The following is a 22690-nucleotide window of genomic DNA, read 5'->3' on the forward strand; positions in this document are numbered from 1 at the left end:
TAAAAAATGAAAACACTCAAGTACTGGAAAGAAACATGGGTGGATGGCCTTATAACCGGGGAGTGAGGAAAGCCCAATAGAAAAAAAAAAAGTGCATAAGTGACAGAAACAGTTCCGGGGAAAGAATGGAAGGAAGGGACTGGCTCATAAACATATGAAAAGATGCTTATTCTCATGTAGAAGAAAATGCAAAGTAAAATCACCCTGTGATACAAAACGTTTAGAAACACTGTATTGGGTCGATGGTGGAAAAACAGGCAGTCTCCAGCATCGCTGGGAGGGGTATAAAATGGAACAACCCTTCTAACAGGGATTTGGGGAAACCAGGCAGATTTACTTTTGGTCCGGTAATTTCATTATCAGTAATCGACACTGAGAATAAACTTCCACAAATAAACAACACATGCATAAGGTTATTCATTGCCACATTGTTTGTAACAGTAGAGGTTGGAGACTGCCCAAATGTCTATCAACAGAGCCCTGATTGTAGAACTGAACACCCACACAATGGAATACTGTGCAGTGCTTTAAAACACAAACAATGATTGTCTCTATGTACTAATGTGCAGTGACTTCTAGGGTGTGTTAAATGAGAAAAGCAAGATGCAGAATAAATATGTAAAGGGAGAAATTAGAAAAACATTTTTATTTGTTTATTTTGCTAAAAGAAGTATGATAAAGGAGGCTAATAAAAATGACTACCTGGAGCGAGAGGGTAAGGAAGGAGAGCTAGGTCTTTCTGAGTACCTTTTTGTGTAGTTTTGGCTTTTAAGCCATTTATATTTTTTGCATATTCAAAAAATAAAATTAAACAAAGAGGAGGCAAGAGCAAACTGTAAAGTTTGGGACCATGACACAAATAACTTAATTTTACGTAAAATTGATACTATACACAGGAAAGAATCGTTTCAAGTGGCTTTTGGATATTGTACTCCTTCGTGGGATATAGTTTAAAGCCAAAACGAAGCAGAATTTTAAAACTACAAAGAAACCGTAAACTAGTATGCAGTTTTTAAACTATTTTGTTTATATTTTAGGATGAGCTGAGTAAGTAAATTAATTAGGAACTAAGATTTTCACTGTACATAAATGCAAAGAGATACAAATATAATGCCAAGAAAATTAAGGAAAAACTTCATAATGTTCTATTTGAATTGGAAATATCAATGTGAATATAAATATGGATTTGTAACACTATTTCGGTCATCCCAAAGGGCCTAAAAGCAATGAAACTCCAGTAGCTATGAGCACCCCTAGTATTCAACACTTGGTTTCCAAATACTACTAAAAGGAACCAATGCAGGTACCGTGGCTGGCTGGGTCCGTAATGCATGCCACTCTTGATTTGGTGGGGGGGTATGGGTAGGAGTCGTGAGTTCAAGACCCACATTAGGGTTTGAGCCTACTTAAAAAAAAAAAAAAAAAGAACCAGTGCCCCTTGGAGAAATGGCTAATTTCAGGTCTGCAGGAGGGAAGATGTAAAGTGAGCCCTGGGACATCTTGTGCTAGACCGCAAAGACGTGCTCAGAGACTAATGGGGCCCATTCAGGAGGTTGCAGGGGTCCCTCGGAAGAGCATTGGCCAAAGACGAGACAGTTCGAGCCTAAAAAAGAATGAGGGTAGCCGATAATGGCATATTAAATAAAAATCCATAAGTTTCCTCGTTGATATTCAAAAAGAGAAAATTTGAATTTATTTGCTAACAGTGGAGTTGAATGTTATATCAACATTCTGTTCTGAAAGTGGGTAAAGGGCAATAATTAAGTTTTTGTGCTGCCTTTTTCGGAAGCTCTAGTTAATCACTAGTTGAAAGCGCTTTATAGAAGAATGCCTGCTTAAAAGTGTAGAAATAAATAAAAGAGGGTTTTTAATGGTAATTTTCAAATTCTACAAAATAATTGATTCATCAGCGGATATTAACACCATTCGGTGAAACGTGTTGGGTGAAGAAGATATTCACATATTGTTAACTTTTACCCCACAAAAGACTTCATGATTGTTAAGTGAAAAATGTGCCTTCACAAAGGAGAGACTTGGTGGTTGCTACCTTGTGAAGTGTTCCAAGCGTGGCAGAGTAACAAACTTCAATAATATGCCTCCTGATCCCAGAATATTCAGATCTGAATATTCTTGTCCATTCTCTCCCTCCCACCCCCAAATTACATTGAAACCTTTACACTTGGAGCGGAATAATAGGAAGAGGAGTTTGGGGTAGGGGATAGAGTATGAACTTGAGGACACCAAAAAGAAACAGACAAATCCGGTACATTTCATAAGGCGTCTGGCCTATTCTTTTCATTACTTATTTATTTTCAGAGAGGAAGAGGGAGAGCGCCCATGGGAGAGCAGCGGAGAGGGGCGGGGGAAGAGAGAAAATCTTTTTAAAAAAAAATTTTTTTTAAACGTTTATTTATTTTTGAGACAGAGAGAGACAGAGCATGAGCAGGGGAGGGGCAAAGAGAGGGGAGACACAGAATCTGAAACAGGCTCCAGGCTCTGAGCTGTCAGCACAGAGCCCGATGTGGGGCTCGAACTCACGGACCGCGAGATCGTGACCTGAGCCGAAGTCGGACGCTTAACCGACCGAGCCACCCAGGCGCCCCAAGAGAAAGAATCTTAAGCAGGCTCTGTGCTAAGCTTGGGGCTCAGTCCTATGACCCTGGGATCATGACCTGAGCTGAACTCAGGAGTCGGATGCTCAACCATCCCAGGCACCTCTGGTCTGTTCTTTTCAAAAAGTCACTGTCATGAGATTCTGGGAAGGTGATGGTGCATTATTTTTGAGTCTCCCCAGAGCACAAAAACATTCAACAAATTGAATAATATCTATGACAAAACCAGTTTGCTAGAGAATGGGAATGAGTTTTAGACAACCAGAGTGACTGCAGAGATATCAACTTAAACTCTGATATGAACATTAAATACGTCTGTTCTTAGAGACCTGAGACCTATAAGTAAAGGTAATAAGGAAAAGGGACTATAGTTTGTAATTGGGTATATGCTACAACATGTAGATATAGTAGAGCTATTAGAAAATGGACAGCAGTGTGAAAAAATTATTTAAATGAGTAATCATATTTTCAGTAGTCATATTGGTCTCATTATCGAAGTTGTTGGGTGGGCAATATGGGATAAAGAAAATGAGTAATAAGGGACGCCTGGGTGGCTCAGTCAGTTGAGCATCCAATTTCAGCTCAGGTCATGATACCGTGGTTGGAGAGTTCAAGCCCTGCATTGGACCCGCTGCTGTCAGCACAGAGCCCGCATCAGATCCTCTGTCTTCCTCTCTCTCTGCCCCTCCTCTGCTTGCGCTCGCTCTCTCTCTCTCTCTCTCTCTCTCAAAAATAAGCATTTAAAAAAATTAAATGAGTAATATATGATATTCTAATTCTTCATCCTGTCTTTGAGAACCAGGTTCTCAGTTCTTAAAAAAAAAAAGTACAATTACAAGATAAATGATAAAAACTTTGTAGACTTGAATTTGAATTTGAATTATCAGTATGAACTCATGAGATGTTTTACTTTAAAAAAAAGCATGTATATGCATATACATAGATAGTAGGGAGAGGAAAACTGTTAATAGACATCATATATGTAGAAAATCCCAAGGAATATACAAAAATGCTATTAAAAACTAATAAGTGAATTTAGCAAGTTCATAGGATATGATGCAAGATCACTAAACAAAACTCAGCTATATTTCTAACTAATAAGAATTAGAAATTGAAATTTTTTAAAAGCACTATTTATAATCACATCAAAAACATTAAACACTTTAGGGATAAATGTAACAAAATACATACAAGATTTTGTGTATTGATGAGATAAAATCTAAAATGAAGAGACACACTGTGTCCGCGGAACGGAAGACTGATTATTACAAAGATGTCCGTTCTTTCCAAATGGATCTATGGAGTCAACACAAAGCCAACCAAAATCCCAGCAGGCATTTTTTTTTTTTTAAGAAATCAGTAAGATAAGTTTAGAATTTATATGGAAATGCAAAGGACCTAAAATAGCCAAAACACCTTTCAAAAAGAAGAAGTTGGAGGACTCACACTGTCTGATTTCAAGATTTACTAAGAGCTACATATAATCAAGAGAGTGTGGTATTGGGGTAAGATTGGTCACATATACATCAATAGGCAGAATAAGAGTTCAGAAACAGACCCTTACACATATTAATTATTTACTTTTTAAAAAATGTTTATTTTTGAGAGAGAGAAAGCATGGGGGAGGGGCAGAGAGAGGAGACAGAGGATCTGAAGCGGTTTCTGCACTAACAGCAGAGAATCTGAGCCATGAGATCATAACGTGAACCAAAGTCGGATGCTTGACCAACTGAGCCACGTAGATAACCCCCATTAATTTAATTTTTAATTAGTTTTTTATCAAAAGTTTCAAGGCAATTCAACAGGGAAAGGATAGTTTCAGCTAAAAAGATTGGAACTGTTGGCCATCTAAATGCAATAAAATTTATTTCAACCCTGTTTATACCATCTTTTTTATACCATAATTTTTAAAATCAGCTTTTAAAATAGATTACAGACCTAAATGTAAACCCTATATAACCTCAAGAAAGAAATATATGAGCAAGGCTTTGTGTCCTCTGGTTGGTAAAGATTTGCTAAGTAGGGCCCAAAGCATGAACCATATAAGAAAAAAAATGATAAATTAGGCTTCATCAAAATAAAATATTTCTGCTTTTTAAAACTCACTGTTTTACTGTGTTTCTTTAAAAAATAAATAAAACTGTTAAATAAGTGAAAAGATAAAATATGGACTAGATGGAAATATTTGCACAATATATTGGTTAAAGGACTATATCTAGGATATATAAGGAGCCTACAGTTCAATAATAAAGGAAATAATGATTAAAATGTGGCCAACAATCTCAACACACAACTTCACAAAGAAGTGTAGGACTGGCCAATAAGCATGTAAAAAGATATTCAGCATCGTTAGTCTTTAGGGAAACACGAAATCACAATGAGGTATCACTATATATTTTTTAGAATAGCTGCGAGTTTAAAGATGGACAGTTCCAAGTGTTGATGAGGGTGTGAAGCAACTTGTAACGTACATTTTTGGTGGGGAATGTAAAACAATACAGCCACTTTTGAAAGCGGTGTGGCTGTTTCTGATAAAGTTAAACAGAGCTCCAGCAATCTCGTATCTAATATTTACCGAAGTAATGAAGGTATATGTCCACCCAAAGGTTTGTATGTGAGTATTCATAGTAGCCAAAAACCAAAAGCAAATGTCTTATCAGCTGGTAAATGGATAAATAAGTTGTGGGACCTCCATACAATAGAATACTACTCTGCAGTAAAAAGAAACAAATTGGAATTTCCAGTTCTGGGACAAGTGAATACACACTGTTCTTCCTGCTAAGTACAACTAAAACCCCTGGATATTGTACGGGGGGCACCTGGGGGGCTCAGTCGGTTGAGCGTCCGACTTCAGCTCAGGTTGTGATCTCGTGGTTCATGAGTTCGGGCCCCACGTCGGGCTCTGTGCTGACAGCTCGGAGCCTGGAGCCTGCTTCAGAATCTGTGACTCCCTCTCTCTCTGTCCCTCCCCTGTTCACGGTCTGTCTCTATCTCTCTCTCTCAAAAAAATAAACATTAAAAATAATAACAATAAAAAAACCCTGGAACATAAACAAACATAAGATTCTGAAGTGTGGAGAGAGAAAGGCAGATCAGCTTTCTGATAAAGTTAAACAGAGCTCCAGCAATCTCGTATCTAATATTTACCGAAGTAATGAAGGTATATGTCCACCCAAAGGTTTGTATGTGAGTATTCATAGTAGCCAAAAACCAAAAGCAAATGTCTTATCAGCTGGTAAATGGATAAATAAGTTGTGGGACCTCCATACAATAGAATACTACTCTGCAGTAAAAAGAAACAAATTGGAATTTCCAGTTCTGGGACAAGTGAATACACACTGTTCTTCCTGCTAAGTACAACTAAAACCCCTGGATATTGTACGGGGGGCACCTGGGGGGCTCAGTCGGTTGAGCGTCCGACTTCAGCTCAGGTCATGATCTCACAGTCTATAGTTTGAGCCCCGCGTCGGGCTCTGTGCTGACAGCTCGGAGCCTGGAGCCTGCTTCAGAATCTGTGACTCCCTCTCTCTCTGTCCCTCCCCTGTTCACGGTCTGTCTCTATCTCTCTCTCTCAAAAAAATAAACATTAAAAATAATAACAATAAAAAAACCCTGGAACATAAACAAACATAAGATTCTGAAGTGTGGAGAGAGAAAGGCAGATCAGCTGAGGACCTTGGTGCCTGAGGAATGATAGTGAGGCAAACTCCCTGCTTCATGTGTCCCATCCTGCATGCTAGAGAAGCTGGCAGCCTGGAAGCACCAGTGGGCACAGACAGAAAAACCCCAAGGAAGCTGGTTTTCTTTAGCCAAACCAGGAGAAGGGCAACCTAGGAAGACAAAACTAGACAGTGACTGCCCTGCTCCAGCCAAAAACCACGGAAAAACTACACTCTGTCGCCACTTTCTCCAGCAGAGGCTGAGTGTGGGCTTAGGCTTCCCCCGGGCCCAGCTTTCGCAAGGAAACCCTCTTGTATCTCCTCCCCCACTTTCCTACTGGGGCCGTGACAGAGCAGGTGAAGGCCTGGGCAGTTGGTAGATGTCCATTCCCACGGGGCAGGAATGAAGCATCCGTCCCCATGGCATCAGTGGAGGCTTGTGGGGAGCCCTCGTGTAGATCTTGCCCAGTTTTTATGTCCACCCATAGGAATGTTATCTTTTTAGGTGGCTTTATAAATAAAACTTTCATTCACTTCTAATTTCTACAGAGTGATTGCATGCATGTTGGGAAAGCTCTGATTTCTGTATACCACTACCACCTCTCTTTATGGTAGTTTCTCCGTTGGTTTTCTGTGGCTATGAAGGCTTGTAGTCTTACAATATACAACTGGTGATACATTTGCTTCTTTTCCATTTGTATGCCACTAATTTATTTCTCATCATTGTGTGGCCTGCCTAGTGCTTCCTGATCATTTCACGTCGTGACAGTATTGAAAATTTTATTTTTAGTGTATGTTAGCATAAATGGGGAATGCTCTGTGAGGCCAGGGGGGACCAGCCCAGGATCTAACTACTCCACTGTTCTACCTGACTGTTCTGAGCTGGGTTGAGAAGAAGCCCTATGCCTGCTGGTTTGGGGATTGAAGTAGATCTATTTTAGTTTATTAAGGAGGTGTCCAGGTACTTCTCTCTTTTATCAACAGATTTTAGTCCAAAATGGTTATTGAATTAACAAATATTTCTTAAGCATTGCTGCCGTATGCCAGGCTTTGGAACTAAAACAATGAATAAGGTGAGAGACACTATCGGACAGAATACAAGTCCAAGTAGGCTTGAGCTACACTACATGTACTAGTTTTGTGACTTTAGCCAAGTCACTTAAATATTTTGAGCTTTAGCTTACTTGTCTGCAAAATACAGTTAATGATAATTTTTAGGGTTGTTAATCTAAGACATGATTCCACACCTGTGCAGTCCAGTAGAGTGAGACAGACATATCACCAAGTAATTGCAAAAAAAATGGCGTGGCATGGTAGAGATGAAAGAGTGAGCAGTGATGATAGAAAGGAGTGTCCGCTCTGCCTAAAGAGGGACTCGGGAAGGCTTTACAAAGGAGGTAGTATTTAAATTGTGCCTTGGAGTATGAGTTGGAGAGGCACACGGCACATGTGGAACTGCTCGATACATTTAGGAAACTGCTGTTTGTTCAGGATAATTAGACCACAGGTATGGGCAAATGACAGACCGGAGAGGCAGATCACAGAGGGCTGTGGTTGCTACCCTGAAGATCTTGGACTTTATTCTGAAGGCTGCTGGGAAGTGTTAAAGAATATTCAGCCATCAAATTTGCTGGTGGTGAGGTGTGTTGAAACTGATAGTTGAAAGTGTCTCTAAGCCATTATGTTTGAAGAGGGCCTGAAATAAGGTCATGGGAAAAATTGAAAGGAGGTGACAGATTTGAAGAGGCTTAGGTAGTAGAATTAACAGGACCTAAAAGCCATTGGACTACCTGGGGAGAAGGAATAAATAGCAATTCCCAGGGTTTTAGGCTAGAGATAAAAAGCACTCTAAAAATTATAGGGATGGGTTCCTTTCCTTTTTTCTATAGAAAAAGACAAATTGTCTTGAGTATAGTTTTCACAAAGTTTAGTAAGGTACATCCCAGACTGATTACGTAAATATGAGTGCCATAGAGGAGAGTCCTATTTATTCTGTAGGTGGCATTAAGGAAAGAGCTAAAGAAAACATAACTGTATACATATTGATAGGTTTGAAAGTAACAAAGGTCTGAAAAAAATTTTAATGTGATTGGTTGATGAGAAAAAAATTTTATGCTTAGCTTAGTGTTTTTAAAGTGTGCAGTCTTCTCATATGTGGAACTTGAGAAACTTAACAGAAGACTATGGGGGAGGGGAAGGGGGAAAAAGTTACAAACAGGGAGGGAGGGAGGCAAACCATAAGAGACTCTTAAATACAGAGAACAAACTGAGAGGTGAAGAGGGGTGGTGGGGGAGAGGGGAGAATGGGTGATGGGCATTGAGGGGGGCACTTGTTGGGATGAGCCCTGGGTGTTGTATGTAAGTGATGAATCATGGGAATCTACCCCTGAAACCAAGAGCACACTGTATACGCTGTATGTTAGCCAATTTGACAATACATTATATTTAAAAAAATAATAAATAAAAAGTGTGCAATCTTGAATTTGCATTAGTGTTTACATATTATAACTAAATTTTATTTTTGTGAAAAAGATATTAGGATGAATAGTTGCTCTGAAAATTTATGTACAAAATTTTAAAGTATATTATTTATTCACTATTTTTCTTCTATTCTAGTTACTCTCTCTGGAAATGGAGAAAACGGTAAGGCAATTTAAGTCTCAATTTAAGTAGAATATTTATGGTATTGTAATTGCAGCCTGCTTGCTTTTATTTAGTGATGACTATATGTGCTTTTGTTTTCAGAAATAAAATCTGTGTTTTTAAAGTTTAAGTAGGAGATACAGTATTGTGTTTATTCGTATTCGATATCTTTTCATTTGTGGTGTTTATATAAATTGGAGTAGCTGTTATTTTGTAAGGCACCTAGTACCGAAACTTCTTTGATATATTTATGTACATATTTATGCCTTGTATGTTCTTCAGAACTCTTGACAGTAGTACTTCAAAGATTTTGTTTCTTTTTTTTTTAATGTTTAGTTAGTTATTTTAGAGGGACAGAGAGAGCTTGAGTGGGGGAGGGGCAGAGGGCGACAGAGAATCCCAAGCAGGCTCCACCCTGAGCATGGAACTGCCACAGGGCTTGGTCCCAGGACCGCAAGATCATGACCTGAGCCAAAATCAAGAGTCGGGTGCCCAACCAACTGAGCCATCCAGGCACCCCCAAAGATTTTTAATATCCATTCTAGCTAGGGTTGAAGAGGGGATTTTGTTTCATGACGCCCAGATTTTACTGATGGTTCTCTTGATAATGTGTTTGTTAAAAATAATGCTTTACTGCTCACAGACATCTTACAAAATAACCAGACTAAATTTGTGAATTGTATTACGAGTTTATTTTGAAAGGGAATTCTACTTTTTGTAACAACTAGTCAACGAGATAATGCCTAGAGGGAAAAATCATTGCTCAATATTTCACCAGGATAAAAGAAAATACTAAGTTATTGAAATCAAATTTCAAAAATAAAACTTGATTTGAGATACAAAATCCAGAGGATTTCTAAAACAGTTGAACGGTTAGAAATTACTGATAAATACTTATTCTTATTGGAAAGAGGCATTAAGCATGTAGATCTCAAGTTGCCTTTGACTCTGATCTGTCAGTTCTAGCCAGGGTTGGAGAGGAATATAGACTTCCTCCCCTTGGTAGGCTTGATTTTCTTCCTTTAAATCAAAACTGTTTTCTATATGTGATAGCACAGATACAGAAAGCAGAGAAATTTCTGAAGTATTTATAAAAGAACATTTAACTTATTATTTCTTGGGGCTATTTTGCCCATGTCTTTCAGAGATTCTTTTGATGGAGTTTTTTTGTTTGCTTATTTGTTTGTTTTTTTAAATTCACTTACCGGTGATTTTTGAATCAGATTTTTTGATTTATAGATTTTTTTTTTTTGCTTTGATTTAATTTGCTTAGTTAACTAAGATTTTACTTTGTTACTTCTGACCAATGGTTTATAGCATATATATGTGACCAGAAGTTTTCTTACTAACAATCACATTATTTCTAATTTATTTAAAAGCAGTATTTCATCAGGGCGCCTGGGTGGCTCAGTCAGTTGAGTGTCCCAACGTCGGCTCAGGTCATGATCTTGCGGTTCATGAGTTCAAGCCCCATGTTGGGCTCTGTGCTGACAGCCCAGAGCCTGGAGCCTGCTTTGGATTCTGTGTCTCCTTCTCTCTCTGCCCCTCCCCTGCTTGTGCTCTGTCTGTCTGTCTCTCTTCCTCTCTCTCCCTCCCTCTCAAGATTAAAAATAAACATAAAATAAATAAATAAAAGCAGTGTTTCATTACATTATAATGTGATAATTTCCATTTGTTAAGAACTTATTATATTTCAGGCATTATGCTAAGAGATTTATCTGTTTTGTTCTTTTAGCTGAGGGTTGAGATTTTTAAAGCAGAAACCATTTTGTTCTGTGGAGAGCAGAAATACTCTAAAAATATATTAAATGTCTTTAAAAATATTTTGAGAGTATATTGTTTCATATGCTGACCTTAGTTGTAAGTAACTAAATGATTAAGAAGTTTAAAGTACCTCAAGGTTACCGTTTATCTCAAAGCTATACAGTAGTATACAGACGAAGATTGACAAATTTGATTGAATATGGAGGCCAGGCAAAAATATAAATAAGTGAAACAAGCTAAGTAAAAATAATACTGCAGACTCAGTAAATGCCTCACTGTTCATATAAGAGTAGGAGACTGAGCTCCAGTATACTTTTCCAAAGGAAAGTCAAATGAAGGAATAATAATGAATCCATTGGGTAGACCATGGGGTTCAACCTGAAGGGAGCAGAGATTTTCAGAAACCAGAGTTTTCAGTGAGGGTGACAATCAGTTTTAGTGGACGTTGAAAAGAAAGCAAATTTGAAGATAGATGGGAGATGTGGGAAGGATTTTATCTTGGCATCAGATGTTGGCTCTGAAATCGGATGTAACTACTAAGATGGTGGGTAAAGTGAAGGAAACCTACTTTTGGAAAATACGACGTAATGAAAAGAACCTTGGATTTTTGTCAGGCGGATGTGGGTTTGAATTCTGGCTTTATCATTTACTAAGTGACATTGGCAAGATACTAAATTCTCTGAGCCTCAGGTTTCACATTTGTAAACTGAAAGAACACCTTCCAGGACTATAGGGAGGGTTAGAAATAAGGTACACATTATATACCTTCAAGTAGGCTTTCAGTGGGTGGAATTAGTGATCGGAGTAGCTGTGGTCAAACGTGGCTACTGAGAAGTCCCAGTGGTTTACAGCGCATACACCGGTCATGCACGTGGAGTCACTTCCCAGCAGTGTCACAGCCAAGGTGATACTCTGAACAACACATTTTCTACTGGCCATTGAGATGGGTTGGAGGCAAGGAGACCAGTTGGCTTTTGCAGTGAACCAAATGAGATAAGCAACAGGATATGAGCTGTTACATTGAGAGTGAAAATAACGAGAGAGAGTTTACTTTGAGAGAGATTTTAGGAATTGGAATTTGAAGGACTTTGTGCCGATCAGCGGAGCGATGTGAGGAGTCCTTGGGCCCAGGCTTCCCGCGCCAGTTAACTGTGGGACTGGTGGTTCTGCTCTCTTAGCCACACATGCACCAGCATAACAGCAAAAGAAAAGGCTGGGTCCAACGATTGTTAATTTTTTTATGATTATTTTATTTCAAAAGAACACTTTTTAAACCAGAAGTGAGAGAAAAATAACCTCAGACCAAAGGAAGAATAGTACTTCGAATTCAGTACATGTTAGCTTTATGAAAACTTCACTACATTGTTCTTAATGTTTCTCATTTCACTGCAGACCAGTGACAACTTTTATCATTTCTTTAACTTGGGAAACACTGAAATAGGGAACGTGCAAAAAGAACCAAATTTTGAGAGGAAATTAAGATTCTTGGATAGTAATGATAATAATAGCCAGTACTGGGGCTCCTGGCCGGCTGAGTCAGTAGACATGTGACTCTTGATCTCAGGGTTGTGAGTGCGAGCCCCACGTTGGGAGTAGAGATTACTTAAAAAAGTAGCCAGGATTTATCAAGGATTTATTATGTACCAGGGACTGTTTTAAATGTTTTGCATGTATTAGGTCACCAATATTAAGCAGCTAACTTTAATGAAACAAATTAAGTGCTTTAACTGAAGTCTGAGCAGATTTTGGAGGGAGTATGGTACGAAGAGGTAATGAATTGCAAAAGTAATGGAGAAGGCTTATGTGGAAGAAGTAATATTTGATCTCAACTTTCAAAATGAGTAGAATTGCAGACTTTTATGCTTGTGTCTACTTTGTTTTGTTCAGTGGTTTGTGGTGCCACATTCCAAATGGAAAAGGACTTTAGGCACCTGGTAAATAGTCCTTGCTTCTTTCGGAAACCTGTTCTGCTTCTTTCAAATAGAAAAACTGCAGAAACAACAAAAAGCTTTGAATTATATCTGTGAGTTAATATTTGGAGCTAAGGGTGTTTGAATGTTACGCTAATCTACTTGGGAACCAGTTATGGCCCGAATTTTAAGTGGCTGAAAATTCTTGGGCACCCTTTGTTGAAAGGAGAATGAAATTTAGCGTAACTTGTCTGGACAATCCAGGAACTGAGTTTTTCAGATGACTCATTATTCACTGTGATGGGAACTCCCTGTATTACTTTCAGCTGATAGTTCCTTGGACTTAATGTTCATGGTGGTGGCTTCTGTCTTAAATAAGTTTTAAATCATTTAAAATGTAACTTTTAGATGTAACTTAGAAAGACCTTGAAATACACTGAGAGAAGGTGTTTCAACTTGAATCTTAAGCGTTTTAATAAAATCAAATCTCCTCTCAGACTGCAGTCTTTACTTATAAACCAGGCTGATAACCCTTAAATGCAGAAATTGAATGTTTCTTCATATCTGTAATTGTTACGTCATGCAGATAAAGGCGTTTACATATTTGATGTCTTCAGTAGATTTTCATGAAGGTTATTTATTGGATTAAGCCTCCTGACCCTAAATATTGTGTTTTAATGTAAAGCTTCTTCCTGTTTTCACCTGGATTCAATGAAATGTTATTTGTTTTTATTTACCAGGAAAGGCCGTTGTTTACCTTGTGGCTTTCCATCTGTTCTTTGTTATGTTTGTATGGTCCTATTGGATGACAATTTTCACATCTCCCGCTTCCCCCTCCAAAGAGGTAAATTTCATGTTGGTAAATTGCCAAATGCTGTAGCTAATTGTGGAATTATTTTCCCTGTGTTACCTTCGTTAAAACTTTATTACATAATGCATTTGTTCTGTTTCCGCTCATGAACTCGCTTGGTGACTCCACACTGTGAATGTGAGTCGTCAGCCCGGTCTCAGATACAACCCGCTCAGCACACTGAGATCGAGAATAGTGCTAAAGTTTGCTTATACTGGTATTTTTCTGCCATGCTATGTTTTCTTAAAGACATTTTTTTTTTTTTTATTGGAGTAAAAAATCTGAAGGGACAGAGAATTGAATTAGAGAAGTAGAGTTTATTTTTGGACACCTTAACGTATTTTCTCAGGCCTGAACAAATATGCTGCGACAGAAGAAAGTTTTGGTTGTGGAGAACAACTTGTCTAGGCTATTGTTTGTTATACTTTAGTATGTCTAGTGTTTCTTCTAATTTGAGGTTCCACTGGGAAAAATAATGTGAGTAAATATTCATGTAGAATCAGTTTCAAGACCAGTATGTTTCTCCTGCCTTGACATAGCTGACTGACATTTGGTATAGCTAGATGGCTAAGAATATGCTCTCTGGCGTTAGGGTTACCTGAGTTTGATTTTCTGCTCTAACACATTACATAATGTCTCTGAACCTCAGTTTTCTCACGGGAAAATGGAGCTAACAAATAGTGCCTGTTTCCGTAAGATGTTTGTGAGGATTAAGTGAGATTCATTCACGTAAAGCTTTTAACACAGTACCTGCCACGTGGTTGGCAACCAGTGATTAGGTGATGATGATAATTATTTCCCCCCCTGTCAGATTCTTTCAGAATTATAGACCCTGTGTTTAAAAAGGATACCAACATTCATTTAACTTTTTGTAGAACATACACACAGAAGAGTATAAACATAAGTGTACACTCGATGGATTTTCACAAACCGAGCACCTTTGAGCAACCACCCCCCAGTCGAAGACACGACACATCTCCAGCGTCTCGTCAGCCTCCTCGTGCGCCCTCCCAGGCACCCACCTGCCACAAACCACTCTCCTGCCCCCCTAATAGCATCAGTTTGCTTTGCCTGGTTTTGCACTTCATGTAAATGGAACCCTACACTCTGTGTGTTTGTGTGTCTGGCTTCTTTCATTAACATTCCGTTTGCGAGATTCATCCGTGTTGTTGCATATAGTTGCGAAGCATTCATTCTCATTCTTGTTGAGTATTCGGTTGCGGTAAATAACAGTTTGTTTAACTGGTCTGTTGTTCGTGGGCAAGGGCATTTGGGTGGGTTCCAGTTTAAGGCTGTTAAAAATAGGGCTGCTGTAAACATTCTTCTGCATTTGCATATTCTATACACATACATGCATATCTACAGACGTACATCTATAGCTCTTCTGGGTAGATGCCTAGGATTACAACTGCCGGATCATATGTGGTGTGTAATTGAGCATTAAGAAAATGCCAGATGGTTTTTGCCCTTTTTTTCTATTGGGTGCTTTTGTTTTAAGGGGTAGTGAAATCATCGATCAAACTTTGTGTTTCTTCAGATATATTCTTCAGACATTTGCAATAATTAGTCGCCTCTTAAAGTTATGTTACAAACTGCCATCCATACCTTAAGCTCTGAGTTGAAAAGGAACTGATTTTATTGGATCGCTTAATACTAGTGATGGCCCATTGAAAATATAGCATGTGTAGAAGTAAATGGTTCTCATTATAGGAAAGAAAACATAGAATAAGAAAAACAGTCGGTAATGCTTTTGAGAAGCAGTACAGTGTAGAGGTGAAGAACTCAGGCTCCGGCCCCAGACTGCCCTGGCTCAACAACATTGGAGACTTCCCTCAACCGTCTGTACCTCACATCTGTCCTGTAGAACGAGGACAATACTAGTATATGCCTTACGGGATTGTTGTGAACGTTGAATAAATTAATAATATGTGTGGTTAGTAATGTTTATGATAATAGTATATGGTTAATAGTGTATGTAAAGTGCTCCGAAGAATACACAGCACGTAATAAGCGCCATTTGAATGTTATTTACTTATTTTGGTTGTTGTTTTGTCACATTGCATTCATCTAGCATTCAGCCCAGGACCTAAGCCGTTACATACACCCCCATTCTTCACGCTCCCTCTTCTGAGAAGGTGAGCTGACTGCCCCGGCCTGTGGCCAGTGGCCCTGCCATGGCATGCTCTACCTTCCTGTCCTAGAACTTACCTCCAGTTTCATAGTTGCCTGGTGCCTTGAATGCATCACTTTACTGTCCGTTTATTGAGGGCAGAGATCATTTTCATGCTGTTCTGTGCTACACCCGTCTCCCCACTACTTAGCGCATAGGTGTAAGGTGTTCACTACTGAATGAGTTAATTATGAAATTATCAAGGGCAGCTAAGTTAAGCTAGAGTGACAGCCAGAAAAGAGCAGGAGTTTGTGGTTCTCTGATGGCCGACTGAGGTAGCTCCTTGTAGGAGTTACAAAGCTGTGAGGCGGCTCCTAAAGTAACTGCATTAAAAGGACTCTGTGAGCCGAGAGGTTAGAAAAACACTTGGCCATCAGACGCAGGGAAATTGTTTGAATCTAAAAAGCTCTACATTTTTAGGAAAGTTAAATTATACATACGGGTACTTTTTTCTTTTTTTTCTTTTAGTGTTTTTATTTTTAAGAGAGAGAGCGTGCACAGGCGGGAGAGGGGCGGAACGAGAAGGGGGAGAGGATCTGAAGCGGGGCTCTGCGCTGACAGCAGCAAGCCCGACGCGGGGCTCGAACTCACAAACTGGGAGATCGTGACCTGAGCCGAAATCAGACGTTCAACCGACTGAGCCACCCAGGCGCCCCTGGGTATATTCTTCATTCTTTGTCAGCAAGTACTTAGCACCTCCTGTTTACCAGACTGTGCTAGGCTCTGGAAATTAAAGGAACAAGACAGACATGGTCCTTACATTTTAAAGGGAGAGACAGATGGTAAACAAATGATCATAACTGTGATACGTTTACCTAGTTTTAGAATGAGAACATGATGATGGAGTAAAGCATAACAATAAAAGCCACCAGGGAGAAAAGCTACTTTGGGTCGTACGGTCAAGGAAACCTCTGAGGACGTGGCACCTAAACTGAGACCTTTATGAGCACAGTATCTCTCTCACTGAAGTACTAGCTTTTTGAAGGGAGGATCTTCGTTGTTTATTGCTCCGTCCCCATTGCCTCGAGTCAGACGTCATACACAGCGGGCAGATTGCTAAATATGTGAATGAATGAACCGTGAGGAGGAGCAGCATCTGAAGAGCCAGCAGGCATCTTCTGTCACTAGGCGTCCTCTCTCCGAGGACAAGATACGGCCCCATCGCTCCTCCCTGCAGCGGCTGCCGGCCAGCTACAGGGTGCAAGCCGTGCTCCTTTGCACGGTGCACGAGACCCTTCGTGACGGCCACAGGGTGCAAGCCGTGCTCCTTCGCACGGTGCACGAGACCCTTCGTGACGGCCACAGGGTGCAAGCCGTGCTCCTTCGCACGGTGCACGAGACCCTTCGTGACGGCCACAGGGTGCAAGCCGTGCTCCTTCGCACGGTGCACGAGACCCTTCGTGACGGCCACAGGGTGCAAGCCGTGCTCCTTCGCACGGTGCACGAGACCCTTCGTGACGGCCACAGGGTGCAAGCCGTGCTCCTTCGCACGGTGCACGAGACCCTTCGTGACGGCCACAGGGTGCAAGCCGTGCTCCTTCGCACGGTGCACGAGACCCTTCGTGACGGCCACAGGGTGCAAGCCGTGCTCCTTCGCACGGTGCACGAGACCCTTCGTGACCTAACACCTTAGCAGCGTCATCTCCGCTGCTTCTTCCTGGCCCTCGATAGCCAAGTCCTATCTCGTGCTGACTATACCTTGCTGCGGTCACGTCTTCGTGCTTTCTGCATGCTGCGCCTGTTCCCGAGATTCTCTTCCCCTCCTTGTTTTCCCGCAAGATTCCTGTTTCTCTCTCAGAACCCAGCCCGGACCCCACTTCCTCCAAGACACTTTCATTGGCAGTTCCCGCTCCCTCCTGAGGGAGCTTTCATCGTACCTGGCACTTACGCCGATTTGTCATTTGTACTTCTCTGTTGGCATGGCTGACCTTCCGACGTGACCTTCCATGGTCCATGGCATGGCTGACCTTCCAGCCGTGACTGGACTGTAGAAATGGACTTTGGAGGCAAGGGCCACGTTGTTACCCGTCTGTGGATTCCTGTTACCTGGAACAGTGCCAGGTTCTTAACTGGTATTTAATGTGTATTTAAATGGAACCATCTGAACACTGAATTTAAGATACTGGCGTTTTATAGTTTGAATGATACTCATAGCTTTTAATGAAAACCAGATACATAATAATAATTTCAGAACTCGAACCCATTAACATTTTTTTTGTTCCATTCCTCACCTAAAATTCTGGTGTCTCGTGAGATTTTCATTTCGTGTAAGTTTTTCATAGTTTGTAACAGTAGTCCTTAAGGCAGAGTGATGATGTTGAGGCCTGGCTAGAAATAGGACGGTCCAGGGAAATCTGTTCACGTTTTACAAGGAATGTCTCCTTTCCAAATACATATTTATCCTCATACCATATGGTTCTTATACTTTACTGTGAATGCGACAGGGGCACATCATGTCAGGAAAGAACTTTTAATTCAAACAAGTTACCAGTTATAATTCTCTTAAAAGAGAATGGGCCATTTTGCAAAGCAGGGAAGTACTTCGTTATCTGATTCAAGAGGGACTGGACCTCAGAAACGTCGTCTGAAGATTCCTACCTGCCCGGGAGGTTAGATAAGTGGCCTCCACCGTCTCAGGTTAAGATTATGGGAATCTTTTCTGACTGCTTTCTGTCCTTTTTATTTGTCTGCATTACTCCTTACAAATCATTTGGGGATTTCTTGTGCCATCAAGATTTGAGTGTGAGAACCAGGTGAGGTAATCTAAATAGACTTCCACATCCTGAACTGTGGTGTCTGGTCAGGTTAGAGTAATAGTCTGCAAAAATCAAGAACATTTATTTTACGTTAGCAGTATGGAGGGACGCATGCTGGAGTAAAACTCAAAAGACTTGTGTCTGAATGTCAGCTCTGTCGGCAAATGCGCAGTCTTAGAAAGTTCCTCAACCCAGAGCTCCTTCTGACATGCCAAACTGTTGCCTTGTTTGTAACAGGAGAGACTGCACTGCTAAGCTAATACTGTTATTATGGATGATGGGGCACCAGGAGTATGAAAGTTTTGTAGTGAGTTAGCAGGTGGATGAAAATACTTGAATGGAAAGAGATGAAACTCCATTCAAGCAAAACCCTGTAAGTAAAAATTGAGAAACAGAGCAAGTCTCAAGCCATTTTTAGTTTAAAAAGAAATTCTGTGAAATAAAGAGAGAGAAACTGGAAGCATCTATCTGCCTGAAATTATAGAGGCATAAGACTCAGGGTCCTTGAGATGCTGGGATGACCACGACCTGACAAGAAGAGCAGCTCTGGACAGTCCTTTGTGGGGAAGGTGCTGTTCAAGGAAACGAACTGCAAGCTGGCCACACTGTGGGATTAATTTAGACGTGAGAGATGGAAACTAGAAATAACTCCATAAAGGAATCGCTCTTGGAGAAAAGGAGACTATGCCTGCCTTGACAATCCTTAGTCATTTTGCAGAAAGTACTCCTGTTGGTTAGCCTTTTCAAAGCTAAAACAAAGTAGTAAAAGAATGGCTTGTCCTCACTGAGATATTTGGCCAGAAAATAGTTGGACCCCATGCCCGCGATTTAACCTGTTACCCAAAGCAAGTGAATCTTTGGGCATCCTTCCAGAAATTAAAAATTTCTTGACACTAATTTTCAAACACCAAAGTTTTTCTAATAGAAAGTGTATACTTAACCCTTTTTGGTTGGGAGGTATTTAGTTTTGTCTGTAGAAAGCAAAGATACACAATTTTCTAGTTCATATTCTTTCCCATCGTTAGAATAGAAGGCAGATATTTTTTAATCTGTCAAAGGTATGTAGTTTTGTTAAAATGTACTTGATTTAGCCTCTTAAATCTGAAAACAAATTTTGCCTTCATGGAAGAAAATGTTTTTTGTTTGTTCTGGATAAAACTTTCTTTTTCTGAGTGTGATATAGTTCATGATTATGGGATTAAAAAGAATTAATAGTTATTTCTCCTTTTATAGTTCTATTTGTCCAGTTCTGAAAAGGAACGTTATGAAAAGGAATTCAGCCAAGAAAGACAACAAGAAATTTTGAGAAGAGCGGCAAGGGACTTACCTATCTACACCACATCAGCTTCAAGGAGTAAGAAAAACCAGTCTTAAGTTTTCCTTTCCGTAGAATTTTTAAAATATAATTAACCCTGCCAAGATATGTCTGCATGATTTGACTATTAAATGGATATTGTGATTGCTGCAGATAATGTCTTCAAGAACAAGATTTTCCCGTGTTCTGTATCTTCTGTGGTATTTCAGAGATATGTCCATATGTTGATAATTGATTTTTTTTTTAATTTTTATTTATTTTTGAGACAGAGAAAGACAGAGCATGAATGGGGGAGGGTCAGAGAGAGGGAGACACAGAATCTGAAGCAGGCTCCAGGCTCCGAGCTGTCAGCACAGAGCCCGACGCGGGGCTTGAACTCACGGACCGCGAGATCATGACCTGAGCCGAAGTTGGACGCTCAACCGACTGAGCCACCCAAGTGCCCTGATAATTGATTTTTTAAGGGGCTCACTATGAGTCTCTGTGCATTTTTTTTCCAACTCAACATCATGGCTAAAAATTTCATTTGTTATTCTTAGTGAACCATCTTTTGGAAATTCTGGTTTGAATTTGAATATCGTGTGTCATCACAAGAGTAATTTTTTTTTAATCAAGAATGCACGAACTTAGAATGGATAGGAATAAAAGACACAAAGGGGAGGAAGCCTGTTCCAGTTTTTGGTTTTTTTTTCAATGTTTGTTTATTTTTGAGGCTGGGGGAGGGGTAGAGAGCGAGAAAGAGGATCCGAAGTGGGTTCTGCGCTGACAGCAGTGAACCCAGGATGGGGCTCAAACTCACTATGAGTTCGACCTGAGCCAGAGTTGGGCGCTCAACCGACTGAGCCACCCGGGTGCTCTCTGTTCAGTTTTTAAAACTACTATTCAGGGAGCCAGAATTTGAACTCAGGTTAGTCTGGTTCCAAAGCCACTGGTATTTCCGCTGTCCCGCTTCCTGCACTGAGGTGGGTGACTGCTCCAGCACCTTCCTTTTCTCAGGTGGGAGTCTTACGACAGGGATGAATTTCTGAGTGACCAGTGTGGTCACTTCAACATAGGAAATTGTTTTACGTTATGTATTACGTACCTCCTGAGTTTGTTCAAATAGTAGATACTGTAATGGCCGACAGTTATTCAGTTCTGAGTGCTTTACACACACTCATTTAAACTTCACAACAGCCCTGTGCGGTAGACACTGTTGTCTTCATTTTACAGGCGAGGAGACTGAGACACAGAGAGGTTGATAACTTGTTCAAGGTCAGACAGAGACTATGTGAAAAATTGGAATAAAATCGAGGTGCTGTGGCCCTAGAACCCACTATGCTGCTGAACTCCGCGGGGAAGCAAAAGGAACTTTACTTTCGTATAGTCACATACAAGTTGTGACTAAGGAAGTACAAAGTTTGTACCAGATTTTAGGAGGGGGTATTTGATTTTTAAATTTTTCGTGCGTTTAATACTATTCATTTTGTATGACTAATACATTGCCATACATAACGAAAACGTGAATATCAGATCAGACCCCAGCTTTTCTATTACTAGTGTAGTGAGAGTCACTAGCTTTGTAAGTGCTTGTGTCCTTATTTTAAAACAAGGCTAAACATATCTCCGTCTTTGGGTTAGTGGAAATATTAAGTGAGATACGTAAATGAGATGTGCATTTAGTGTAGATCTTGGTATGTAATTATAAATTTTCAGTAAATGATAGCTAATATAAAATAATCCTTTTTCTAGTCAATCATGAAAAGTGTGGTTTACAATAATTATTTGCTCTTCTAGTTCTGTAGATTAGACATTCTTAACCTAAAATCCAAGATTTTGAAGAATTTATGAATCCTGAGATAATATGCAAAGTTGTGGGTACGTGTAGCTTTCAGAGTAGCCCATTCATAGCAAGATCATCTGATTTTCAGAGCAGTACATGTGTCCTGAAGAGTTAATAGCCACTGATGTAAAATCTTTACACTTTAAGCTTTATTATTTTTCATTAATTATAATGACTTTCCTCTAATCTGAATAATATCCTTCATCTATTCAGTCTTACACACTTTGCTGGTGATTATTTAATCCTCGGGACAACCCTGAGGTAGGTGATGCACTTGTCCTCATTTTAGAGATGAGGACATGAGGCACAATGAGGGGTCCAAAGTCCCCGAGTGATAAGGTCTGAGATTTACAGCTTCTTACCTTCTGACGACAGGCAGAGTCCTGGCTCTGGAGCACTGTTTCATACTGCACTTCAGCTGCTTAGAATTCCAAACTTTGGGGACTTTTATTCTTTTTTCTTGTTGTAGAAGTCAAATCTATTCATTCTTTAAAAAACAAAATTACAGGAACACGTATTATAGGAAGTGGACCTTTCATAGACCAGAGACGAATGAAAGTGACAGAGCTGCCTCCACAGGAAGGATCTCCGGGGGCAGAAGGGAAGCTTTTCACTCACTTCCTCTTCGGTCTTTTTGAACCATGTGGACATATTATTATCTATCCATCAAACAAACAAAATTTAGTCTCCACAGGGTGGATCCAACCAACGTCTCTCTCCCTTTGTCCCACAATGTTTCCCTGCATCAACTCTGTGCTGAAGCACTCTGTCTTTCCCCACCTTTTTGAAATGTCTTTTCCTCTGCCTAGAATGATTATTTTTTCCTCTTTAAATCCAGTGTAAGTTTTAATGTCTACTTTTCACCCAGTTCTATTCACTTGAACAAGAAGTAATTTTTAAAAGTGCTTGGAACTTCTCAAATTCTTACCTTGTCGATCACAAATCACAGCCTCATAGTCATTTCTGTTTATCTCACCTCCTCGACCTGATTCTAAGAGTCTGGCAGTCAGGAGTTTCTCCCGTGGTCCCTAACGAAGTGTCTCATTAATAGGCCCTCGGTAGGTTTTGGTTGAATGAATCTGTCCCTCCTCTGGGACCGCTCCTGCGCTCCCTGCACGTCACTCTCGTGCGGGGGCCTTGCTGACCTTCTCTGTGCCATCCCAGTCCTAGTGTCGCACCGTCTGTGCAC

General features: G+C 40.2%; 1 protein-coding gene across 6 annotated transcripts in view; it reads left to right on the forward strand.

The window, feature by feature from the left end:
- Positions 1 to 22690, forward strand: part of ZDHHC20 (zinc finger DHHC-type palmitoyltransferase 20) — a 75639-nt gene that overhangs the window by 17100 nt on the left and 35849 nt on the right. For all 6 annotated transcript variants that reach the window (XR_002079618.2, XR_008421596.1, XR_008421601.1 and 3 more), the window contains exons 2-4: positions 8888 to 8914; positions 13329 to 13432; positions 19598 to 19718. Coding sequence is in view for 3 of the 6 variants with exons in the window: in XM_019447997.2 (XP_019303542.1) it covers positions 8888 to 8914; positions 13329 to 13432; positions 19598 to 19718 (252 nt within the window). In the remaining 3 variants the exon portion in view is untranslated. The remainder of the gene's footprint in view (positions 1 to 8887; positions 8915 to 13328; positions 13433 to 19597; positions 19719 to 22690) is intronic.

This window comes from Panthera pardus, unplaced genomic scaffold (genome assembly GCF_024362965.1).
Source record: "Panthera pardus isolate Hobbes unplaced genomic scaffold, ASM2436296v1 HiC_scaffold_1, whole genome shotgun sequence".
NCBI lineage: Eukaryota > Metazoa > Chordata > Mammalia > Carnivora > Felidae > Panthera > Panthera pardus.